This window comes from Adiantum capillus-veneris, chromosome 28 (assembly GCF_014529385.1).
Source record: "Adiantum capillus-veneris isolate H3 chromosome 28, ASM1452938v2, whole genome shotgun sequence".
Lineage (NCBI taxonomy): Eukaryota > Viridiplantae > Streptophyta > Polypodiopsida > Polypodiales > Pteridaceae > Adiantum > Adiantum capillus-veneris.
Window position 1 is genome coordinate 118,812,401 of NC_140958.1, and position 27,196 is coordinate 118,839,596.

A 27,196-nucleotide genomic window follows, 5' to 3' on the forward strand; every position below is an offset into this window, starting at 1 on the left:
GATTGATGAAAAGAGCACTTCTCCAACTTTGCATATAACCCTGATGCACGAAGCTTTTCAAGCACTAATCGTACATGGTGCTCATGCTCTTCTTGATCCTTGGAAAATATCAAGATATCATCCAAATATATTACCACAAAATAATCCAAATACTCCCAAAAGATATTGTTCATTAAATGTTGAAAAACAGCTGGGACATTTGTGAGACCAAATGGCATGACGGTATATTCAAAGTGGCCATACCTTGTTCGAAAGGCTGTTTTCCATTCATCACCTTCTTTGATTCTGATTAGATTGTAAGCACCACGAAGATCTACTTTTGTAAATATTCTTACCTTACCAAGGCGCTCAAGAAGCTCTGGGATCAAGGGAAGGGGATAGCGATTCTTGACGGTGATCTTGTTTAGGCCCCTATAATCCACGCACATCCGGAGAGTTCCGTTCTTTTTTTTTACAAAGAGTATTGGAGCTTTTGCTGGGGACTTTGAATGCCGTATGAACCCCTTAGCAAGATTCTCATCAATATTTTTCCGTAATTCTACCAATTCATCTTGAGATAGCTTGTAGGTCTATATATCTTGGAGCCAAGGTCTTTATGCATGAGCCAAAAAGTATCCAACTTTCCTGATATTTGCAACACCAACCGACACGTCGACAACAAAAATCATGGAGGCGTTTGCATAGATGAATGCCGCTTGTGCTCCTCGTCGTAATTCACGCTTTACCTGCACATGAGAGATGAGAGGCAAAGAATGCAAGCCCTTCTCAGCACGAATGATGAGGGGGGAATCAGTTTTGGCATGTAGAGTGAGAGTGTTAGCCTCAAAATCAATGAGAGGGTTGAGTTCACCAAACTATCTAATGCCCGAAATCATATCACATCCTGAGAGAGGAGACACAAGAAATTTCCTACGAAAAGAAGCTTGTTGAATGGTAAACATCACATCAAGGCACTCCTTCGTGATGAGAGAGTCCATACCAGGAGCGAAGCCAGAAACCTCGAGAGGAGATTTCTGACTAACCTCGAGGCGGGCTCTCTCAACAAGAGGGGGACTAATCACATCATGCATATTGCCTGGATTAAACAATATGATAAAACGCTGACCTTTTACATGACCATAACACTTCATGAGGGACTCATCAATGTGTGTCAGAGTCAGGAGAAGATGCAGGTTGGTTTGTGATAGTGCTTGTGGTTGCTGTGGGTGCCTTTTGTTCTTTAGGTGGGACTGTCTTAGGACAGGCCTTCTTAATGTGACCCTTGACGTGACATTGAAAACATCTACCTTCTTTAGCATAGATCACTTGTTCTTCAGCCGTGATGTATCCTCCTACAATTCCTTGTGAAGCTTTTTCATAAGGGGTTAGCTTAGGTTTTGCAGGTGCTTTAGCTTTACCCTTAGATTCATTGTTAGAGTTCTTTTCTGAGGAATTAGAGGAAGAAGGGCTAGAAGAGTTACCATTCTTACCATTCTTACCATTCTGCGTGTTCTGAGAATTCTGAGGGGTTCCTTGAGAAGTCTTGTTTTCCTTTGGCTTTCCCTTGTTGTGTTTCATCTCCTGTGCGAGAGCAATCGCTACCGCCTTGTTGAGATCGATTGGATCAAGTACCTCCACATCATACTTGATATACTCGTCCAATCCATAAAGGAATGCCTCCTTGCGCTCCGCGTCCGATTTTGCGTAATTGAGTGCCGAGCTGCAAAACACGATTAGAGAAAGACATAACCGGCATACCATTTTGCTTGAGAGCGCGCCGATCGTCCTTCAATCGTGCGAGGTACTGAGGTGGCATAAACCGCGCCTTGAGCTTGTCTTGGAAATCAGCCCAACTAAAGAGAGGGACGTGAATTCATCAGCTTCCTCTAGGTGCGCGGCTAGCTGTGCCTCTTGCCAAGCGTGGTACCAATTTATGGCATCACCGGCAAGGTACATAACTGCCGTCAAAACTTTGCTATTTCCTGTTTTCTTAGTTGTCGCAAAATAAGCATTAAATTGATGCAACCAAGAATGAATAACCGTAGCATCCATCTTACCGTCATACTTATTGAAAGTCAACTTCTCTGTGACCGGGTTGTTGGAATCCGTATTGTGGCTTGTGCCACTTGATGAACTCCCACGATCCTTGGGTGGTTCGGATTTTGAGGCAAGTACTTGTCGAACCAATTCTTGAGTTCGTAGTTCTCTTTGAGCCTCTCGCTCGATCTCCAAGGTCGTGCTTCGTGCTGCCGCTTCCTCCTTTCTTAGTTCTTTTCTTTCTTTTCGTGCGTCGCGTTCGCGTTCTAACGCAATGCGATTTTCTTCTTGTTGTGCGGTAAGTCTTGCGTTTCTTTCGTCGCGCTCGTGGTCCTTAGCTTCTTGTTGTTCTGCTTTGCTTGCGAGTTGTGCCAACGCAACTCGATTCGTTCCTTGTTGTTGTGCCATCATGTCCAACATTGACTTGACCATCGCCTCCATAGACGTGGGTCCAAGGCATAGATGGCGAAGGGGGAGGGTTGGAAAAATCTCCTGGTGGGGAGAATCCTTCGTCGCCTCTCTCATGCTCATCACCTGTATGCAAAGTATCCATTCCGCTTCGGGTGACGACCATGCATTATGATCTTTGGTTCTTAAGTTCACAAGAAACTTGGGTTCTTGAGGTTCTTGAGGTTTTCTTTTGCTTGCAAATCACGTTTGAGAAGGATCTTCTCTTCACCCGAGTTCTACTCTTTTCCGTGGGCGCACCTCTTGGCGGCCTTGCGCTCACACCAAGGTTGCTTTTTCCCACCTCACGTCGATTGGCCGGCTGCTAAGGGCACGGTCCGCTCTCAATGAGTAAAAAGAGACGCAAGGGGAGGCTGGACAAGCCCTTCTTTCTTGGGATTCCTGTCACTCTTCAAAAAACACGATTAGGAATCGACACGCCCAAGCGGACTTGGGTTCGTGCGACCGCAACAAGCAAAAAAATTCTTGTGGTTCTTTCCTTGAGTGATACAGAACACTTCCAAAGCTCTGATACCAATGTAAGGTGCAGCGGAATGAATGTTGTATTTTCTCAAGATGAGTGATCCATATTTGCTCAAGGTTCCTTTTAGTTCTTATAGAAGGGAGAGCCTTCCGTTCTTTATGAAGAGTGCTATGATCACGAACAAAGTGAGTGGATATTGTGCGTGCAAGTGTATGAGACTGAGAGAAAGAGAGAAGAGAGATACGACACTAGAGACGTTGTAAAACCCTCCTCTGAAGGCCCCACTCTCGTTGGTGAGAGTGGTCTACGATTGATTGCACAAAGTGGTACAATGATGATGCATGGAAACTGATGCAACTTGGGACTATGTCGGTGACGACGACGGGGACGACGACGATGACCTAAGGGCTGAAATCTGTGACCTTCTAACTGCTTTCCACAAATACGCTATTGCTGAAAATCTGGGGCTGATTCGGGCTGCTGAAAAACGCTGATCTGGCTGCGTTTTTGGGGGCTGAAAAGGCTCGTATCTGCTTGTGTTTATGGCTGAATTTACTGCTGTACTTGAGGCTGAAAACGCTGTGTTGGCTGCGACTGAAGGTTGAAAACACTGCTCATCTGCAGCCTTGATGGCGATAGATGAAAACGCTAGAGGCTTAGGGCTGTTGTGGTACAGCCAAGGCTGAAAACGCAAGCTGTATTGCAGCTTTGAGGGCGATAGCAAAAACGCTAGGCTGTAGGAACTGTTGGCGATGAGATGCTTGTTGAAAACGCCAAGGTGCAGGAGTGGTTGGTGCTAGCAAAAACGCTAGGCTGTAGGAGATGATGGGATCGCCAAGGGACTTGGAGATGTCTTGCTGAGAGAGGGGAGTACCTGTTGCCTGGGGCCTGTTGTGCTCCTTGCTCATCTGCCAAAGAGTGCTAGCTTTGGTTTGCTTATGTATTTTCTTACCCAAATTGCCCTACCTACTTTTGTTGGGAAGTCACTTAAATTAATAAGTGAAAAATGTCAAAAAATAGGGAAAATAGGCTAAATGCACTGGAAAAATCCCCTAACTGATTCTAAAGGATTCTAATGAGAAAATACTGATGATCATGCTGTGTGCAACCAGAGGATATGCATCTATGCCAAGTGACTGGGCATGCACGGTCTATGAATAGACTCACAAAAGTGCCAGATCACTTCTAATCTAGACTGACTGGACTTGACGGAAACCCTGTTATGGTGTAGCTTGTCCAGGGACACATAGGGATGGATGTGTCACATGACAGTTTATGGAAAGGAAGTTAGAACGCGAAGCAAGACATGCAGAAAGAATAGCAGAAATGGAACGCAGACACGCAGAAAGAAAAGCAGAAATGGAGCGCAAACACCAACAAAGAATGGCAGCCGCTGTCAAAGACAAGAGCGACCAACACATGAAAGAGTTCTTGCGACTCTTTTCTCAAGTGTAGGCACAAATGCAAGAGATTCGGGAAAAGGAGACTCTCTCAGTCTCTTCTTCTCCCAAGCATGACACACAGGATTTGCATGATGATTTGAATGATAATGATGAGCATGATAAATTGAATGCCAATGATTTGCATGATGATTTGGATGACAATGACAAGTATGATAATTTGCATGATCAAGATGTGATTTCTCACAAGCATGATGATTTGCATGATCAAGATGTGATTTCTCACAAGCATGATGAGTTGCATGAAGAAGATGTGATTGTTCACAAGAAGGATGAGTTAGTGAATGCTTTTTCTAGCGAAGCTAACCTCGTTGCAGATTCGATCAATCACGAAGAATCGATATTGGCTCTCGAGCCTAGGTCCAAAGAACCCCCTCAGGAAGAACCGATCTTGGCTCTTGAGCCTAGGTCCAAAGAACCCTCACAGGAAGTATTATGTGTTCGCATGATTAGTAGGCACGCATGTATGAGTGTTTTATTCGTGATCATTTCCTGTATTTTAGTCGGCGTCTTTATGTGATCCCTTTTCCTAGGCATGACATATTGTACGTTGAGCACGTTTCACTCATGAATGAGCACGAATGTATGCGGATTATTCATGAAAAGCTGAAAAGTATGCATTCAAGGAAGTCACATTCCATGTCTCTTTCTTGGCACGACACAGTTGTAGAAAGAGCACATGAAAGTATGAGCACCAAGCATGGGCATTTCCGTTGTGAATTGCCACAGTTGATTGATTTAGATCAGAAAGAAAAGATTCGATCTCATTGTTTGCATATGTTTGATGAACGGTTTGTCACTCCGTCTCTATGTGGTCATCTACATTGCATACACAGTCTTTAGAGAAGACAAGATTTTTTCCACTCACTTTACATGGAATAGGTATGTTCATGGTTTTGTGTTGGAAATGGTTTCAGGAATTTTCAGTCATGGAGATTCTTGAAGAAGAAAGAAGCATGACACTCGACGAAGTTGAAGCATTGAAGGAGCCTCAGAAACTTTGTGTCGCTTTCGGCGCGGCCCAAAGAAGCAAGCGTTGCAGACCTTTATGAAGTTCAAGTACCGCACGACCCACGCATTAGAGTGGGCCGGCGAAGAGTCCCTTCCAAGATTCCGGATGCTATTGGCGATCTCCCTCGACGCCATACAGTTTGGTACCAGTACCTCACTTTGAAAACGAGGGGATGTCACGTGACACATCCAACCCTATGTGTCCGTGGACAAGCTATAGCATGATCAGGGTTCAGTCAGTCCAATTAGTCTAGATTAGAAGTGATCTGGCACTTTTGTGAGCCTATTCGTAGACCGTGCATGCCCAGTCACTTAGTGTAGATGCATATCCTTTGGTTGCACACAGCATGCTTATAAGCATTCCCATCAGAATCCATTAGAATCCTTCAGGGGAATTTTCCAGTGCATTTAGCCTATTTTACCTATTTTTGACATTTTTCACTTATTATTTTTAAGTGACTTTTGTTGGAAAGTAGGTAGGGCAAATTGAGTAAGTTTGTATATAAGTAAACCTAGACTAGCACTATTTGGCAAAAGAGGTAGCAGGAGCACACGCTCAACAGGCACCTTCTCAGCAGAACCCCCCAAGAGACCTAGCGTTTTTGGAGCAGATCCAATACCTAGCGTTTTCAACACCAGATCAGCCAGCGATTTGCACTTGCAGATTCCGGCGACAGCATAACATCAGACCAGCCCAGCGTTTTGCATTTGCAAGACAAACGGCGACAGTTTACAGATTTTCAGCCCTAGCGTTTTTGCATCTGCATCCAACCCTAGCGTTTTGCAGATTCTCCGCGACGGAAACTCGAGGAACATCAGTGTTTTCAGTTTTCAGCCTTCAGACATCGGAGAAGAACCCCCGAACCTCGCAGATCTCACCTTCCCGCAGCATTTCCTCGCCGCACGGTCAATTTCCGCAAGGTTTAACGCAGATTTCAGCATCTGCGTTTTCAGCGCCTTGTCGTCACATCGTCGTCATCGACATCGTCACCGACATAGAGTCATAATTCAGCAGATAAAGATTTGCAGATTTCAGCCCTTAGCGATTTCAGTTTTCAGCCCGTCTGGTCGTCGTCCTCATCATCGTCGGCAAGTCCAAGCATTGTAGAGATTTGTGCAATCATAAATAGACCGCTCTCGCCATAGAGAGTGGGGCCTTCGGAGGAGGGTGCTGTGTGCAGGGGGGGCCGCACTGCCGGCTAGGGTGCCTTGGAGATGCTGTGAAGCTTAGAGTTCGTGGAATTTTCTTCAAGTTTATGGATGGATGTCGCTTGCAGCTTGACGTGTTGGCGCATGCGGTTACGAGAGTGACCTGAAGGTTGTGCACGCTCAGGGTTTGAGTTCGAATCTACTTCAACCCTTTTACAGGGTGGAATGGTAAGGTCTTCCCTAGGGGGAGGGATGGGATCCGGAGGAATCTGGTGTAGAAATGAATATGATAACAAACAAGCCAGTAGGGGAGCTAGTATGTGAGGATATTATATATTGCATGCTATGTTGAGGATCACAGCTCTGTGGCGATCCACGTTTGTACCTAATGTTGAGGCTGTGCCCTTGAGATGTTTATATTACTAAGAAGATTTTTCTTGTAAAGAGAGGTTTGCAAACCTTGCAGTCCTTTCAAATGCAGTGTAGGACGCTATCACAGGAAAATTTGAAGTAAGTGATCACTCGTTTTGTTTGTAAGGCTTAGGTGGAAATGGAGTGCCTTTCAAGACCGCAAATGTGATAGTTAGTCTCGATTGTGGACAAGAACTGGCTTTTATCCGACCAGATGGCTACTTCGCATTGTACGTCTTCCTTGAAGACATCAATGACATTGATCTTGTAACTTTTTGTGAGCTGCTGCTTATTTAATTTTTGGTTGGAAGCAGTTATGGCATTTCAGCGGGTACACATCTTCTTGAGGTGATAGCTCCAGGCTACATTTTCTCTCCGGTAGGAGTTCTAAACTTGGTTTTTGTTTCTAGCAACTGAAATAGTGAAGTGAAGCACAACAAGTGGGTGTGTACAAAATGGTGTAATACAGGTGAGGGTGGATGTGAGTGCAAGACTGAATGGGCAGCTGCAAGCTACACTGACAGAGACAAGGAGGATTTTATCACCACCTCTGGTCTTGGAGCCACTAAGGGAGGAGACCTATTTCGAGGTTTAGTCCGTATTCTAATTTTTTCTTCTGGCATAGCTGGTCTATGTGCTGAAATCATGTCATGGGTATATCCTGTTTGTGCTATGCAATAGAAACGGGAGCCTTTTTCGTTAATGGGGCTACTTAAAAGTCCCATGGGCTTGATGGTGGCCTTCATGGCAGTTGCTGTCTTTTTACTCCCCAAGCTTATGGGGAACATCGGTGAGTGCACAGCTAAGCAAAGTTGGCTTTTGCTCACCATGCTGCTGATTAACATGTTCTTTACTATATTTCATCATGCAGATCCTGAAGAAATGCGACGAATGCAAGAAGACATGCCAACCCCTTCCCTGCCGGGTTTTTTACAGGGGCGATAAAACTGAGGTTTGTGCTGTTGAAGCGAATGAACCATGGTAATATTAAAAAGCACTGATTTTGTTTGGCTCCAAACTCTCAAGTACACAATTGGCCTTGAATATAAGGTAGCTTCTATGTAAGCTTGGTTGATTGATCCTGTATCAGAAGCAGGCTTTAGCATCCTTTAGGGCATGAAACAGTGTTTTGAGAGGGCATACTCTTCAGTTTCATGAATGCGTTGAGCTCGTGCTATCAGGAAGTTTACAGATGTACTTGATATTGGTTCTATGCTAAATGACATGATTCTATGAGAAAGGAGCATTATTTTCTGTAGCTTCATCTTAGCTCTCAATAGTTTTTTGAAAATTCCACCATGTTCTCTCTCTCTCTCTCTCTCGGGATAGTTTCCTACGACGTTAAATTCTCTTCTTCTCGGGTGTGTGTGTGTGTGTGCGCTAATAAAAAGAGGAAAATGGTGTAACCTTTCTATCACCCGAGTGTGGTAGATTGGTTATGCCATTTCCCTCTTAAATAGCAGGTCTTGAGTTCTACTCTCCTTGTCGGATAGATTTTTAAGGTCTCTTGGGATAGTTTCCTACGACGTTAAAATTCTCTTGTGTGTGGGTGTGCGCTAATAAAAAGAGGAAAATGGTATAACCTTTCTATCACCCAAGTGTGGACGTTAAAATTCTCTTCTTCTTCTTCCCTCTCGTGCGCACGTGCGCACGCGCACGCACGTATTTGTTCTACTATGAACTTACACAGTTTTTCTCAGAAACTTTGAGAAAAACTGGCCCTCTACCAAGGAGTTGCCCAGGTTACTGACCTCTTCCGCACTAGGAATTTAAAGCCCTTTCTATTGTCATTTTTGAACCACATTGACCATAAGCTTTCTACCATGGGCTTCAACCAACGCATTCAAATTTCTTTGACAAAAAATGTCCCACCTTTTTTGTTAAACTAAAGGTAATGACTAGATTCTAGACGGTGTATATCACAGTGGCTTGGCCTGTCAAGAATACACTTAGGATACCTAAGGTATTCACCCGAGCATTCTATATAGACAAAGCAATTTTCCGTAAATAAGACGAGTACAAAACCTACAAGTAATAACTAGCTCGCACCAGAGAACTCTTCTGCCCCCCAAAGTAGTAATACAAGCCTACAATCCATAATTTCTTTCGCTCACGTCATTTTGTTCCTCATAAACTTGCCTAACCTTCCTCCTTGTAAATAGGAGATGTTTGTAGAGTCTTGGATTATAAAGTGTGCACATAACAGTATAATTCCAAGGTATTGAATGCCCATTTGTATAAAAGGCTCTTTACCTCTCATGGTTCACTTCTGTGTTCTCAATAAATGAACTAGGGACGTGTATATAGGCCGTAGCGAGAAAATTTATGATGAATGCAGTTTTCTCTTGCATTTTGTGAGTATCTTGACCATGTTGGCACAATATGGTACCCTAATTATGCATTGTGAAACTTGTCTTTAAGCAAAAGCATGGTTGCTTGACAGGTAAGGAGCCTCTCAGCAGTTGCCATGGCATATCGAGCAAAGACTTTGTCCACATACTTTTGCATTCTTGGGCACACTCTGAAATGCTTGAATTCTACTTACTTTGCCTCAAAGATCAATAATTTCTCCCTCGTGAATAAATACGATATTTGATTCATGTCATTGAACTTCTTCTTGTGCCAAAGGCTTAGGAATCTCTTCATTTTTACTTTACTTCAAAGAGAGTCTTCTTGGTCAAATTTTATGATCCATAATGCATGATTAGCCGCAAGTATTAACAATGAGCACGCATACCTTCATGGATTCAAGAAATTATTGCCTTAAACTTTTAACAAGATGGATATATACTTTGGTCTTTCTCTAATGCACGGTGTTCTAACCTAGCTTGTGGCAATGGCCACACTGTTTTACTGCCATATAGCACTTCCAGACACACATATAGGCACAAGGTTGCAATGTGACTCGTCTAGTTGGTTTCGGGAGATTGACATTGGAGTTGTGGATAGTCTATAGTAAATAGCACTTACACACACAAATAGGCACAAGGTTTCAACGTGACTTGTCGAATTGGTTCTAGGAGATTGACTTTGGGCCTACTTTATTGGAAGTTTGTTAGTTGTCTGTGACTTCACTGATTCCTTTGTTTCTCAGTCGTACTACCATCTCATTGACTGTTTTGTTTCTCAGGTTCTGTGCAAAGGCAAGTTCATTGTTCAAATGCAAACCATTAATGACCCAAAAAAAAAGGTTGCCTTAGCCATATTCAACACACGCCACTTAAGAAATCTCCTTTGTACTCAACAAAACATAGTAGACTCTTACTAGAAAGGGATGCTAAGAAAAAGCGATCCTCACGATGTATTTTCCCACTCCCACTAGTATGAATTTGGTTTGATTCTCAAAGTACTCATTAGCTCTTGGGCTTGAATTTCTTGTCGAGCTCAATTCTTCCAAAGTGTACATGTCCTCCGTTGCTCTATTCTCAAGGCTTCCTACTCTTAGCTACTCTTGTCAAGAATAAAAAAGTCCTTCAAGACAATTTGAAGCAACATCCACTTCTCCAAAAACTTCACGTCCAATCCCTTGCCATATTCTTCTCTTCACATGTAGAACTCACAAACCTTTTAAGAAGTCATGTGGGTGGACTTAACCCTGCCTTCATTACTACCCCTACTGCTGTCTTGGTAGAATTTTTAGTCTCAATCCAATAGTATTAGAAACTATCAATAATTTTTAACATGACCTCTGCTCTCTTAGTGAGTCTATTCTCTTGGAGATGGTTCGTAAACTATCCAAATGCTTCTCATTCCTCCCCCCAAAACAAGAAGTTGATGGTGCTAGCATCGAAAATCAACATTGGACCCTTCCCAATAAAGGTTTTTTTGCATCTATTTCAATGGAATCTTGGGTTTTCTTAGCCAACCTAATTGCTGCTTGCATGGACAAATGTCAGGTCTTTATCCTAAAAGGAATCCAATACCTAGATAAACGAGAATTAATAAATACTCCCTTTTCCATGGGCTTCTTGGACCCATCCAAATGCCCCACCAACACACATATCTATGGGCATTTCACCGAGTGCGTTGAGCTCGTATTATCAAGGTGTTTACAATTGTACTTGATATTGGTTTTTGCTAAGTTACATGGTTCTATGAGAAAGGAGTATCATTCTCCATAGCTTCATGGCAATGCTGAATAATTTTTTGAAAATTCATCATGCACACACGTGCGCGCGTGCACACACACACACACACACACACACACACACACACACACACACACACACACACACACACACACACACACACACACACACACACACACACACACACACACACACACACACACACACACACACACACACACGCACACACACACACACGCACACGCTTGGTTAGTTCATCTAGCTAGGATTGCTTCATCCAGCTACACATATATTTACACTTATGCTATTGATATAGCTATTGGTTATAATGTCTCGTGGGTGATTACCTTGAACTCTATCGTGCATCTCCCTTAATGGGAGTTTCTAGTGTTTGCTATGCATAAATGAGCTGCTGAATGTAATATTCTGTAGGTATTTACTTGGCTTTAAAAACCACATCTGGCTACAATTTGCTAAGTTTCCTTATTACACTTGTTATTAAGAAGATTTTTTATGCCTGCTATTCTATAGAAATTATTTTTGCCTTTTAAGATCTTTAATAAAGCTAATAGTTTTATTGTCCTATCGTAATTACCTGGAGTATTTTCCCTGCTTTGGTCTCAATGGGAGAATTTGACTCTTTTGGGCATGATGGAGCTGATGAGTATACTACTTCATATCATAACCTTGGGAAGGTTTGTGCTAGTGGAGGGTTACATTGTTGAGTCTTGAACTAATACCTCCTCTTGTGAGTGTATCTACTGGAGGTTTAGCTTTCCTCAAGGTCGAGCTTACTTTCTTTCTTCCTATAATATATCTTGATCACTAAATTTTTAAAAAAAGAAAATCCTTCAACTATATTATACCCAAGAAATTCTTTAAATTTCAAAATTTAATGCTCTTTTCTCACTCCCCTCAACCTTGCTTTAAGTGTAATGCTCATAGTATTGCCATAGCCTTCCAAGATGGAGCGGGCCCCGATTGGAGATTTGTATCATTTATAGGGCAGGTTGGTGGGAAGCCCTATTATGTAGATAGCTTATGTTGTGAATTCATTGTGTGGGAACACCTCTGGCTACCTATTAAATTAATGGGAAGGCTACATACCATTCATTTCCTACTACGCTGCATCAATGCCAAGCCGCTCTGAGTCCTTTGCCTGCTAATTCTCTGTTTTCCAAGCATGGCATGTCTATTTCGCTCCTGCCCTTGTGGACCGTTGGTAAACTTTCAAAGCAACAAATTAACTCTTATAGCTCTTTGTACCCATATGCACATTCCTATTATATATCTCTTGGATGCACATGTAGACTCACAAGATTTGGGCAATAATTGATGGCCCTGCTTGGTGATTCCTTGCCATTGTTGTCGGATCTCTGCATATTTGGTGGCTTGGGTGGAGCACATTTGAGGAGGATATGGTATAAAATAGATAAAGGGATTTCTACTGCCGTGTATTACATGGAATTAATGATGGATTCTGTTGTTACTTTTTGTTGGGCTTTGTACCAAAATGGAAGGTACTGTTGTAATTGATTCCATAATTGAAGCCTTTTTTATCACTTACATTATTGATACTCTGTTTTTCTCCTCATCTTAATTGAATGGGATAATTTGTTGAGTTTTTACAGCGTATAGTTGATATTAATGGAGTAGCTTTACTGGCTTTTTATTTGCTGTGTTTATACTTTGGAGATTTTGCTTATACTTTACTTTACTGGCTTTTTCTTTGTTGTGTTTATATTGGGAATATTTGGCTGAGTGTAGGTGCTTTTTGCTATACCTAGACCTCACCATTAAGCTTCTGATATGGATGGCATGAGTAATACAAGACTTGGGCAACTGCCTCATGCCTAGCTCTCATGAGATTTCTTAAAAACTGACATAAATGGTGTTTCTTTTTATTGATATATCCGTAATTTTAATGCTTTTCCTAGACCTAACCAATGGGGTTGGATGTGGATAAGGATGGCATGCGTGATCCTAGGCTATGTAGCTATCTAATTCTTGGCTTGTGATTGTTCTCTACTACCTCCTTGTAACTTTGGACATAGTGTAGACTTTTGAAAAACGTGGTGATTGGATATTATATGCACAGTCATTTGGGTTATTTTGGTACTGCTCTAGGTTTAATCTCAGCTTGGATATTTGTGTTGATTGACCTACTAACATGGATCATCCTCTCAAGAAGCTTTTGATTTGTATGTTGAATACAAAATCTATATTTTGGACTGCTGAAATATCATATTCTAAACTTTTACTGTGGATGTTTGAAGGTTTAATCTACATTATTTGCTGGTGATCTATTGTTATGGAAATAATGGCTATTAAGTCACCTTCCATGGTACTATTTTTTGGCTTGATAACTGATCTACTTTTGTCCTAATTGTGAATAACCTGTTGGTTCTGCTTGGCTTCTCGTATATACTGATGTTGTTTAAAATCACTGGACTCTGGTCTAGCTTTTTGGTTCATTTTGGTAGATAGGTAAGTCGGTTCTTTCTTAATAGCTGTGTTTCTTATAACTAGAAAAAATGTTTTTAGAAAAGGATGCATGGATTTTTTCTATCACTTGTATAAATAAATAAGCACCTTGGATCATACCATTCACATAAAATTGACCAAAATCTGTAGTTATTGCTTGGTTTGGAAATGACCTTAGTTGTTGTTCTGGATGGAATTTTTGAACCTCTATGATTGTGGACTTTATGGCAAATGAGAATACTCTCATTGATAAATAGTTTGGCACTAATGATATTACTTCAGGGTTAAAAATTCATGTTGAGCCATTTGGCAAACATATTATAAATTGTTGTCAACGCTTTGCTTTGAAAAAATTGAAATCTAGATGACTATTATTATACACCGACTTTTGGAGAAAGTTTTTTTTTCTCATGACAAAGTAACATATTGCTTTAAGAGGATGTTGTAAATAGCTTAGTTGGATATTCTAAGACCATAAAGATTATTCAATAAAAACTTTCATAGGTAAGCCCAACTTGATTTAATTTGAAAGAATTTTTTTGATAACTTTGGTTATGCCACTTGAATCAGAAGGGGGTGATGGCCTTCTGATCCACATAACGATAAAAAATATTCTTCATGCTGTAAGACAAGTGCATAACTTATCTAGGTATTCCAAGATCATAATGAAAGTTTAATAAAAAAACTTTAATAGGTAACCCAACTTGATTAAATTTGAAAGGAAAACCATTGATAACTTTGGTTATGCTACTTGAATCAGAAAAGGTTGATGGCCTTTTGATCCACACAACAATAAAATATAATATTTTTTAGAAAATAGTTTAAGTAAAAATATTTTTAAGTGGGACAAGGATAACAACTGATAGGTTCATCGACACCTGTAATACATATTCAAGGCTAATGAATATGTTGTCTTGTTTATATGGATGCATGTGAGAATTCTATCTTTACTTAAGAGTTGTTTGGGCTTAGCTGCTATTCGACTTTGAAGAGCTCTATCGATTCATCCTGGATGACTGACACAACCTCAATTTATTTGTATAGGACCATTGGAATGATCCCTCATTCTTATTATTTTTTTTAAAAAATGAATCTAAGACTGAGTCATTTTTATACAATTCTCTGTCTAGTTATCTAAAGCCGATTGTCTTTCAAACATTATGTTCTTTTGTGTATTTGTATTAAGTTTAAACACACACACACACACACACACACACACACACACACACACACACACACACACACACACACTTTATATATTCTTATGTATGTACATATATGAATATATGTTGTGCTTGAGTCTAGTCATTAGGTCACGTGCTCTTAGTTAATCTAACGTAAATCACTAGTTATTTGTAACTTGCCCAAGCGACCATTTCTTGGCATGCTTGTATTACACCTTTATAAGGTAGTGGAATGAGCTGGACCGACACATCTGCACTCTACATTAATGGAGTTGGTAGGGTCAAGAAACATATTATTTAAACAACCTCTAAAGCTAATGCACACAAACCTTGTTCTTGTATTTGACATTGTGAGCCAACATCTCTCACCATGTTACAATCTTAGTTATGCACAATATGTTGATGTATCTATGCATACTGAGGTCATTGTAGAGATGCAATCCCACTACAACACACGTTCAATAGTCTGTAAATACTTTTGCTACAAGTAAATCACACTAACCAAACTCTTATCTACAATACTTTTGCTACAAGTAAATCACACTAACCAAACTCTTATCTAATATCAATCTCCTACACTAGAATGGGTCTAATAACTATAAAGAATGAGGATGCAAGAGAGCTACACAAGACAAGCAAAAAGCACACAGAGATGGAAAGCTTCTTCTTCTTCACACAGAAAAGAGAGTACAAAATGACTAAGTGCTAAAGATGAAAAGTAGCACATATGTACATGCGGTCACTAAGTGTGAACTCTCTAGAAGCGTACTAGGCTGGCACTATAAGTATAGTCCAGCTGTAGAATCACTGGCAGAGATCCTTCGTGTCGGTCACCTAACGCGCCAATGAGTAAATGCCATAAGCGGCCAAAGACCCGTAGTGGATGCCAGCTCAAGATGTAGAGCTCGACATCTCAACACTCCCCCTCGAGCTCTGCATGTCGCAGAGTCCAAGCATAGTCCAGAAACGTCGAAGCTTCTCAGCTCCGAGGACCTTGGTAAAGATATCTGCTATCTGCTTCTCTATGCTGACGTAGACCAAGTCGATGTCGCCCGCCAACACTCGCTCTCGAACGTAGTGGTAATGAACCTCTATGTGCTTGGTCCTGGCATGGAATACTGGGTTCCTAGCCAACTACATGCTGCTGAGGTTGTCACAATGGATGTCAATTTGCTGGTCCACCTGCACTCCCAAGTCCTCAAGTAATGTGCGTAGCCAAGCTACCTCGCACGCCGCAAACTGCTGCACCTCTGTACTCGGCCTATTTGCTCGATAAAGCAACCGTAGGCTGCTTTTTGCTGCACTAAGTAACAGCAGCACTCCCAAAAGAGAACATAAGGCCACTCGTAGATCTCCTATCAACAATGCTACCTGCCCAATCTGCATCTATATACCCATATAATGCTAATGGCGCATCTGTTGCATAGAACAATGCGTAGTCAAGAGTCCCTTGCACATACCGAAGTGTGCGTCATACTCCATCCAAATGTGTCTTCCTTGGAAGCTGCATGAACTGACTCTCCAAGCCTACTGTGTAGCTCAAGTCTGGACTCGTGATAGTCAAGTAGATTAGACTACCCACAATCTTCCTGTACATCTTGACATCCTCAACAACATCATCCCTCTCTGCACTCAGCTTTGCATTCACATCCAAGGGAATAGAAATTGGCTTACAATCAGCCATACCATACTTTGACAACATGTCCAAAGCATACTGTCTCTGTGATAGCCATACACCCTTTGGAGTCCTGATCACCTCAATGCCAAGAAAGTAGCACAACTCGCCCAAATCTTTCATTTCAAACTCCTGTTTGAGAAGACCCTTCACATGGTCAATCTCCATAGCATTGTCACCCACAATAATAAGGTCATCTACATATAAGGTAATGACCACAATCCCCACATCACTCTCATGTACATAGAGTGAATGATCAGCATGAGCTCTCCTAAAACCAATACTGACAAGATACGTGGCAATCCTATCATACCATGCTCTAGAGCCCTGCTTCAAACTATACAAAGCTTTGAGAAGCCTGCAAACATAATCTGGGTAACCTGGATTGACATAACCAAGTGGCTGATCCATATACACTTCCTCTTGCAACTCACCATTCAAGAAGGAATTCTTTACATTCATTTGATGCATAATCCATCCTCTAGATGCAGCCACTGCTATGACAGCTCTCACAGTCGTCATCTTTGCCACTGGAGAAAAGGTCTCCTCATAGTCTATGCCATACGTTTGTGCATAACCCTTTGCAACCAGCCTTGCCTTGTGACGCTCAATGTTACCATCAGCCTTATGCTTGGTTTTATACACCCATTTACAGCCAATAGCTTTCTTGCCACTTGGCAATGGCACCAACTCCCATGTGTCGTTTGCTTCCAATGCAGCCATCTCTTCATTCATTGCATCATCCCAATGCACATTTCCAAATGCATCCTCAAAACATGTGGGCTCCACATCTTGTATCACCTTAGCCATGTAGGCTTGGTGATGCGCTAGATACCCATCATAAGTCAATTTCTGAACTGTATTTCTGACTCCGTTAGATCTGCGCGGTCCTGGGTCACTCCTTTGCCCTCTAGCATCTTCTTGTACTTTCCTTACACCAGGTGTCCTGACAGCCGGAATTCCAAATTCCTCATCAAGACTTTGTTCAGAACCATTTGAATCCATGTCCACATGTGAAAAACCTGATGATGCATCAGCCATAAAGGGAGGTTCATCAACCTTTTCCTTCCCTTTTCGTGATACATTCCCTGTACCTGCTGGTGGAGTGACCTGCGTACGTAGTCTACCATTCCATGGCTTCTCAACAAAGCCACGAGAAGAGGACTCTTGTGGTCCACTCAAAACCTGTGACTGTGGCCTCACATTTTGTACAACCACATCATCTTTTACATCAGCCCCAATAGTGCCATGTGCATTACTGTACCAGCTGCTCATCTCATCAAAGACTACATCTCTGCTCACTCGTAATTCTCGTGTAGTAGGATTGTAGCCCCTGTACCCCTTTTGTTCAAGGGAATATCCCACAAGAATACATTTCTCTGCTTTAGGATCCAATTTCCTATGCAACTCATCTGGTACATGCACGTAAGCTATGCATCCAAACACTTTCAAGTGTGCCAAATTAGGCTTTGTACCTGTAAACTTTTCCTCAGGTGTTACATCATGCACTGCAGCTATAGGTGTCCTGTTCATAATATACACAGCTGTATTTATAGCTTCAGCCCAGAAATGATGAGGCATGTTCTTCTCATTCATCAATGCACGTGCAACCTCTGCAATGTGCCTGTTTTTCCTTTCTGCGACCCCATTTTGTTGTGGAGTATATCTGCATGTAAACTGCCTGCGTATACTATGCATTCACAGAAAATCTGAAAAATCATTGGAGAAGTACTCTCCCCCTCCATCTGACCTCAATGTCTTGATTTGTATATCTGTCTCCTTCTCAATCATGACTTTGAAGTCCTGAAAGTGACCAAACACTTCACTTTTGTTACGCATGAAGTAGACCCATACTTTCCTTGTATGGTAATCAATGAAAGAGACATAATACCTACAACCATGTATACTTGGAGTATCGGTTGGACCCCAAACATCTGTGTGCACCACCTCAAGTGGCTTTTCACATACATTGCGCTCATGTGGAAATGAGCCCTTTGACTGTTTTCCAAACTGGCATGCTGCACACACTTTATGCATACCATCCACCTTGAATTTGGGCAAACCTTTTACAATCTGTTTTGATTGCATGCTGCGCAATCTCTGCTCATTGACATGGCCAATGCATTTGTGCCAAATGTCAACATCAGCCACAACACCTGTGCCCTGTGCAAATAATGCAGCTTTTACCTTAGGCATGTCTACATTCAACGTAAACATTCTGCCCACACATTTGCCCTCTGTGATGAGCTTACAGCTATTCTGAAAATCTTCTACATAACAGCCATTTGGATTGAAGCGAACCTGCAAACTCTGCTCAACCATTTGTCCAACAGAAACAAGATTCTTTGTAATGTTTGGGACATGAAGTACATCTGCTAAGTACTTTGATTTTCCACTCTTCGTATTTAGAGGTATGTCCCCTACATGAGCAATGGGGTGAGCCGTGTCATCTCCTGTCTGCACATAGCCTGACACATCTGGTTTGCGCATATCTGTAAACCACTCTCCACGAGACGTCATGTGATTAGAGGCACCTGAATCCACATACCAAACATCATATTGGGTGGAATTCTCTGTATTCATTGTATTCATTACATGCTGCATAACAAACATGCGCTCGTTTTTGTTGTCATCTGCATCTCTGCTAGTAGATGCATAGTTGCCCTGTTCTCTCTTTCCACTTGCTTTTCCCTTTGGACAGTCACGTGACATGTGACCTCTTTCACCACAAGTCCAACATTCTCTGCTATCTGCAGTATGTTGTTGCTTGCTTGATCCTGTTGGGGTATAAAGCCCAATGTGGCCGTCTAGGTAAGTGGGCGGGCCGCCAGGTATATACACATATTCTTTTGTAAAAACCTAATAAGAACTCACTATGCTCTACACATTACAGTAGAGCGAGTTCACCATATCGTCGTGCTCTTCTTCTCGCACTCTCTCTCGCGTCACACTTCCACTCGTACTCCTTCAACTGGTATCAGAGCTCAGATCGAGGCTCGGGGCAGCACTGCAAGAGGCTAGAGTCATTAGCTCAAATTGGAGTGAAATTCGACAAGCAAAGACACGGCCCCAAGTCTTGTGGGCAAACCTGTAGGGCATGGTGTGCTCAGAATTTCATTCTGAGGTCATCTCGGTCACCGTTCGGCTTCGACAAAGTTCTGCGCAGGCCATTTTCGACTACGTGGTCTCAGTGGGTGCAGATCCGACTCTGCAAATTTGGGGTTTTCGGCCTACGACTGTAGGTGCTGAGAATATCGACACTCCCAGAGTGTTGATTTGTGGCTGTCTACACATCGAAGGACGGCTCACAGTTCTTGGAGGCGTGTCACATACGACACGGACGCATCTACACACAGACTGTAGGCGACATCCACTAGTTCATCAGGTAGCTTGTGTTTGCTGCTTGATATTCCAGATTTCATCTTGACATTGCAGGTACTTCCACATGGGATGTATTGTCAGAGATGATGTATGTCTGTTGAGGGTTTGCTGGTTGTGAGTCACGCAGCAAACAACCGCCGCAGCGGTTACAGCATACAGTGGGAAATTTGTGGATGTATGACTTTGTGGGAAGTCTATGTACTGTCAGATTTATTGTAGCCTTTGTTGAGGGTCGAGTGAGGTTTTATTGAGCTGGGGGATTCTCGAATGTTGAGATATTTTCGGTGATACAGGTCTTGAAGCGATCCCTCGAGCACCCTTAGATAGGCAGCTAGGATGTATTGACTGTGAGTTAGACAGTTGGGATTGCATCTTTGCTTTACTGCCGTTGAGGCATTGTCATGGTCTATGCTTACAGGACAGTGACAGGGTAGTCACAGACAGTACAGGTGCAGGACAGGTTTACCCACAGCTTATAGTGTTAGAGAGATAGTGGTTTTTTGAGTTGTTTTTTGGTCTGTTTTTAGTACACTAGAGCCATTTTACAAAGGAGACTCTGCCAAAATTTCTGCAGAATCTGAAGCTTTCTTGGTTCATTTGACAGGTTGATATTGGTTCAGAGGTCAGTTTACAGGGGAAACTCTGCCGAATTTTTCCCAGAAAAGTAAACTATTGTGAAGCGTAGCTATGGCTGGATCACAGGACACTGCTCTTTACAATATCAAGAAGCTGGATGGAACCAATTTCCCATTGTGGAAGAAGCATATTTGGCACGTGTTGGTACAAAAGAAGCAGATAAAACCTATAAAGCTCAAGGGGATAAAACCAGAAGATATGGATGAAGATGAATGGAGCGAAATGGATGAATTGGCACTTTCTACCATTATGCTGACTTTGGCAGAAAGCATTTACTTCAATGTAGCAGACGAGATGTCGGCTTATCAAGCATGGTTAAAGCTGAGTGATCTTTATGAGAAGCAGAGTGCAGCTTCACAGGTATACTGGCTTAAGAAGCTTGTTGACTTGAAGATGAAAGAAGGGACACCTATGTCCAATCATCTGAATGAATTCAACACAATCTATAGTCAGTTGTCAGCTCAAGGTGTCAAGTTTGATGAACCTGTTAGAGCTATGTTCCTGTTGATCACATTGACGGAAAGTTGGGACACTTTTCGCACAGCTTTGAGTAATTCTGCACCTCCAGATGGTTTGAACATAGCAGGTGTAGAAGGAAGTCTGCTTACTGAAGAAACCAATAGAAAGACAATGGACAAAGGCAAAGGAACAGCCTTAGTTGTCAGGGGAAGGACCAAAGAAAAGTACAAAGGTGGAAAGAGGAATCTGTCTCGTAGCAAGTCCCGCAGTGCTAAAGGCAAGAGTGACATAGAATGCTACCATTGTGGCAAGAAGGGTCACATGAAAAGAGACTGCAGAGAATGGAAAGCAGAAAAAGGCAAAGAGAAAGCTGAAGACCATGGTGAGCAATAACAAGTCCTTAGTGAAGATTCAAGAAATAAATGTGACAAACACTGTTGCAGAGGATGACAATCTAGTGTCAGGAGACATCTACTTCTTGAAGAATACAATGGACTCAGCTCTTCTTACAGCATCTGATGGAAATGCACTGAGTGACTGGATTATAGACTCAGGGGCATCACTTCATGTGTCTCCAAACAAGGAGTGGTTTACCTCTTATGTGACCACTAAAGATCATGTTCGGCTAGGAAATGGGAAGACATGTGAGATCTTAGGTGTTGGAGATGTTCAATTGAAGTTTCAGAATGGCTCTTCTTTCACGTTGAAGAATGTGAGACATGTTCCCGCAATTACAAAGAGCTTGATCAGCACAGGTTTACTTGATGATGCTGGCTACGTCACCACTTTTGGACAGAACATGTGGAAGATATCCAAGGGTTCTATGACAATAGCACATGGAGTAAAGTCTGGAGGACTTTACATGATTTATGTATCAAATGTCTCTAAAAATGTAATCAATGTAACCGAGCAGCCGAAAGTTTCTTTGTGGCATAGCCGGTTAGGACATATGTCCAAGAAGGGAATGGAAATCTTGTCTCGTTCTGGTTATTTGCCTGGATTTTCATTTAATGATTTTGAATTCTGTGAACATTGTCTGTATGGTAAGCAACACAGCAGTCACATAAGCATAGAAGCAATAGAAGAGATACACAGTTGGCACTTGTTCATAGTCATTTGTGTGGACCTATGCCTAACCTATCTCTAGGGGGAGCTTCTTACTTTATGACATTTATAGATGATTACTCGAGGAAAGTATGGGTTTACTTTCTCAAGCACAAGGATGAAGCGTTTAGTGTTTTCAAAACGTTTGTGACACTTGTGGAGAATCAGAGTGGCAAGAAGCTTAAATGCTTACGCACTGACAATGGTGGAGAGTATGTTTCAAAGGCCTTTCAGGACTTTTGTGAGTCAAAAGGTATAAAACGTGAACTTACTGCTCCTTACAATCCTCCTCAAAATGGTGTTGCTGAGAGGATGAATAGCACCATACAAGAGAATGTCAGAAGTATGTTGTCTAATGCATAGCTGCCAAATGGGTTTTGGGCTGAAGCTGTATCAACAGCTGTTCATCTTGTAAATAGATCTCCTAGCAAGGTTTTGCAAAAGGATTCAGTGCCAGAGATGGTATGGTCAGGCGAAATGCCCTCATACAAGCATCTCAGAGTCTTTGGCTGTGAGGCATATACTCACGTTCCAAAGGAATTTAGGAACAAACTTGAGCCAAAGAGTAGAAAGTGCATCTTTCTAGGCTATGGTAATTCTGGTGAGATGGTGTACAGACTTTGGGATCCCAAATCCAGAAAGGTTGTCCGTAGCAATGATGTTCACTTTAATGAATCCAAATATCATTCTAAACCAGAGAGGGTTGAGGAGATTAGAAGAGTTGTCTTCCAAGAAGATGGACCTGCACGTGCAAGACAAAATGTCAGGGCTCAAGAGGAGCAAGGACAGGATAGAGTGGAACCACAAGTTGTGGCTGAGGAGCCTGAGCCACCTATTGTGCGTAGATCTGGACGTGTCACACGACCTCCTGATAGGTTTGTTCCATCTATGAACTATGTCATGTTGACTGATTGCAATGAGCCTTCATGTTACAAGGAAGCAGTGCAAATGAAGGACTCCGAGAATTGGCAATTGGCCATGCAGTCAGAGATGACAACTCTGCATAAAAACAAGACATGGAATCTAGTTAAATTACCACAGGGCAAAAAGGCTCTACCTTGTAAATGGGTTTACAGGTATAATATCACCGCTCATGATAGTCAGCCAAAGTACAAAGCAAGGATTGTTGCCAAGGGCTTTAAGCAAGAACAAGGCATTGACTTTGATGAAGTCTTCTCTCCGGTGGTCAAGATGACTACATTGAGATGCTTTCTTGCATTGGTTGCCATATTAGAATTGGTGTTGCACCAAATGGATGTCAAGACAGCGTTCTTGCATGGTGATTTTTAGATGTGGAAATTTACATGCAACAGCAAGAAGGGTTTGTTGAGAAAGGCAAGGAAGATTGGGTATGCTAGTTGTTAAAGAGTCTTTATGGCTTAAAACAATCACCGAGGGCATGGTACCATAAATTCCACAAGTTTATGCTTTCTCAAGGCTACAAACGTAGTGAGTTCGATCACTGTCTATATACAAAGAAGGCTAAGGATGGTAGTTGGCTGATCCTTATTTTGTATGTGGATGACATGTTGATTGCTGGCAAGCACTTGGAAGAAATTTCAGCTTTGAAGTCAAAGATGGCAAAATCGTTTGACATGAAAGACATGGGTGAGGCAAGTCATATACTTGGTATGCGCATTGAGAGAGACAGATCAAAGAAGTTGATTTGGTTATCTCAAACAGAGTATATTGACAAGGTTTTGCAACGTTTCAATATGGAGAAGGGAAAGGCATTGAGTGTTCCATTGCCACCATATGTGAAACTTAACAAACAAAATTGTCCTGTGTCTGAGGAAGAGCAGGCTGAAATGGATAAGATTCCATATGCGTCTGCAGTGGGTAGTTTGATGTATGCAATGATTGCTACTCACCCAGACATTGCATTTGCAGTGGGAGTAGTAAGTCGATACATGTCAAACCCAGGCAAGAAACATTGGGAGGCAGTGAAAGGAATATTGAGATACCTGAAAGCTACAAAGAGTATGCGTATATGCTATGGGAGTCATGAGCTAAGTGTAAAGGGTTTTATAGACTCAGATTATGCAGGTGACTTAGACAACCGAAGGTCTACGTCAGGGTATGTCTTTACATTGGCTGGTGGAGCAGTATCATGGCGTTCTAGATTACAAGATTATGTTACTCAGTCTACTACAGAGGCTGAATATGTTGCAGCATCAGAGGCATGCAAAGAATCAATTTGGCTTAATCGACTAGTAACAGATTTGGGAATCAAAGAAGAGATGCCTGTGTTATATTGTGATAGTCAAAGTGCTATACAATTGGCTCGCAATCCAGTTTATCACTCAAAGACAAAGCATGTGGATGTGAAGTATCATTTCATCAGGGAAATTCTCGAGGATAAGAAACTTCAGCTTGTCAAAGTTCACACCACAGAAAATCCTGTTGATCTACTTACAAAAGGACTTCCCTCAGAGAGCTTTGAGCATTTTCGCAAGCAGTTAGGTGTAGGGTAGTACATCACTTCTCTACATCTCTTGTATATTAGCTTGTATAGTAGCTTCTCTCACACTTAAAGTACCACATTGGACTTTAAGTTGGAGGTTGTTGGGGTATAAAGCCCAATGTGGTCGCCTAGGTAAGTGGGTGGGCCGCCAGGTATGTATACATATTCTTTTGTAAAAACCTAATAAGAACTCACTATGCTCTACACATTACAGTAGAGCGAGTTCACCATATCGTCGTACTCTTCTTCTCGCACTCTCTCTCGTGTCGCACTTCAGATCCTGCACCACGACCTCTTTGACTCCCCCTGCCTTGAAACTGGTTTCCCCTGCCACCTGTATTGTTTTGATTTGATTGACCTTCTTGAAATTGGCCCCTGCAACCACTTGGGCCTCGACCACGACCTCTACCTCTACCTCTGTGGGAGTTAGAATAGAAGGCCTGTTCAGACCTATTTCTGCCACGAGAAGAAGGTGTATCAAGACCAAGGTTCTTCTCCTCAAGAATAAGCATAGAAATCAAATCTTGGAACACGCGGATGTCATCTCTTGTATTCATGGAAGACCTGAAATGTACATACTCATCTCCTATACCATCCAAGCATGCACGGACAATGTCATCGTCTTCCACTGAGACTTTAATAGATCCAAGGGCCTCAATGATACTCTTGATCTTCAAGGCATAATCATTGATGGAGAGGTTGTTCTTCTTAACCTGATTTAGCTCCGACTTTAGTTGAAGCTTCCTGGCCTTGGTGTTCACCTCGAACACTCTGCCTAAGTTTTTCCATGCAATGGCGGGGGTTTTAGCATCCTGTAGATAGCCCATCATGCCATCTGTGATGCTCATAGAAAGCCAATACATCACTTTGCTCTAGCCTTGTTGCCAGTCCCTCAAAGCTTTTCTTTGTTCTGCTGTAGCATTTGCCTCAGGAATCTCTTGTTCCTTTTCATTGTCTCCTTCTACATAGTCCCAATAACCTTTTCCTTTTAGGAAATTTGTTATTCTGAACTTCCATCTAGGGTAGTTATTTTTCTCAAGCTTCTCAGTAACAATCTGACTGAAACCGTCAGACATCTTGAAGCACTAAGACAAAATAACTACAATTTGCAAAAACCTGCAAATCTGTTGAACCTGCTATCGTGGTACCTGTAACGCTTTGTACACTTAACCAGTGTCCACAATCAAGCGTACATACAACCACTGTACTTGTATAGTAAATCTCTGTGTACTGCACTTTGGAGACCTGTTCAGAAACTTGTACGAAGAGATTGCGAACGAAGAGATTGTGATGCTCTTGCTCTCTTAGCCTCTCTTGCCTGCACCAGGCTCTGATACCATGTAAAGAATGAGGATGCAAGAGAGCTACACAAGACAAGCACAAAGCACACAGAGATGGAAAGCTTCTTCTTCTTCACACAGAAAAGAGAGTACAAAATGACAAAGTGCTAAAGCTGAAAAGTAGCACATATGTACATGCGGTCACTAAGTGTTAACTCTCTAGAAGCGTACTAGGCTGGCACTATAAGTGTAGTCCACAGCTTTAGAATCATTGGCAGAGATCCTCCGTGTCGGTCACCTAACGCGCCAGTGAGTAAATGCCGTAAGCGGCCAAGACCCGTAGTGGATGCCAGCTCAAGATGTAGAGCTCTACATCTCAACAATAACCCTCGCACAAATCCCTAATTTATCCTTGGAAAGTATATCAAAGTTGGTTGCTTTAAAAATGTAGCTAGTTACCGTCAATTCTTGAGGAGTGCAAGTGCATGGAACTATGAGCATTGCTCGAAGACATTGGTGGGACATGGTTTATAAAACTACAAGACGAGGTGAAGGCGAATTGGAATATACTCAAAACATGTACTTGTGAAAAATTTTGCTCATTTTTAAAATATCTATTGAATATCCTTATAGCAGTGGTTGAATGCATTAAAAAACCAAGATCAAGAGCCTATATCATAGTTTGTTGTTAGATTATATAAGCTTCTTTGATCCGATTAAACCTTTTGTTTGAGATTATGAGGCCTTATTTTTCGTGGCCTTTTTTGCAACATGACACACGTCGCAATGAGAGAGCAATGGCCTACACTTTCCACAAAGCTATCGAGATCACCTAATGGATTGAAAGTAATATGTATGGTGAAAATTGTAGAATGCAACGTGACAATATTTCCCCTTCCTCATGCCACTTCTAGAGCATCTCCTTATTCCAATAAATGCAAAGTTGGAAATGCCCAATGCAACTCTCAAAAAGAATTTCTAGCCCAAGACAATGGAAAATGCTTCTACTGCAAGCGGTTTGGTCAAGCAATTTTCTGAACCATGCCATGCCTTCAAAAAATGTTTGTACTTCCATAGCTTTGTGCTTCTAAGACTAATGGTACTGACTAGCCATGTTTTTGCAAGTCATGTTTTTGAGATGATCATTATAGGTTAAGATATCTTTGATAGGTAAACCATAGCCATTTTGAGAAGGATTGCCACGTTTTGTGTGAGGGTTACTAAGCTGATTAGAGTGTAGGAAGTTGCTAGGATTTTGATTGATTTGCAATGGAATATTGAAGACTATTGAAATCACGTCTTTCGATGAGACTTGTGGCGTCTCTATGGTAACTTAGCGTTACACAGATGAATCCTCATATTGCAGAGAACTAGAATTCTAGCATGGTGAGAGAGACCAAGCCATAGTGAATACAAAAAGAGGATCGGTGTGTTTATATGCTAAGAACCTTCATCAAATTGCA

General features: G+C 41.9%; 1 protein-coding gene across 2 annotated transcripts in view; it reads left to right on the top strand.

Moving 5' to 3' along the window:
* LOC147421180 (ER membrane protein complex subunit 7 homolog) overlaps positions 1-8,217 on the top strand; it is a 28,667-nt gene extending 20,450 nt beyond the window's left edge. Inside the window, exons 3-7 of one of the 2 annotated variants that reach the window (XM_086504673.1) lie at positions 7,106-7,208; positions 7,293-7,356; positions 7,448-7,567; positions 7,660-7,768; positions 7,850-8,217. In XM_086504673.1, the coding sequence (XP_086360799.1) occupies positions 7,106-7,208; positions 7,293-7,356; positions 7,448-7,567; positions 7,660-7,768; positions 7,850-7,923 (470 nt within the window). In that variant the 3' untranslated portion in view covers positions 7,924-8,217. The remainder of the gene's footprint in view (positions 1-7,105; positions 7,209-7,292; positions 7,357-7,447; positions 7,568-7,659; positions 7,769-7,849) is intronic. The other variant, XM_086504674.1, reaches the window with a different exon arrangement.
* The last annotated feature ends 18,979 nt before the right edge of the window (positions 8,218-27,196 follow it).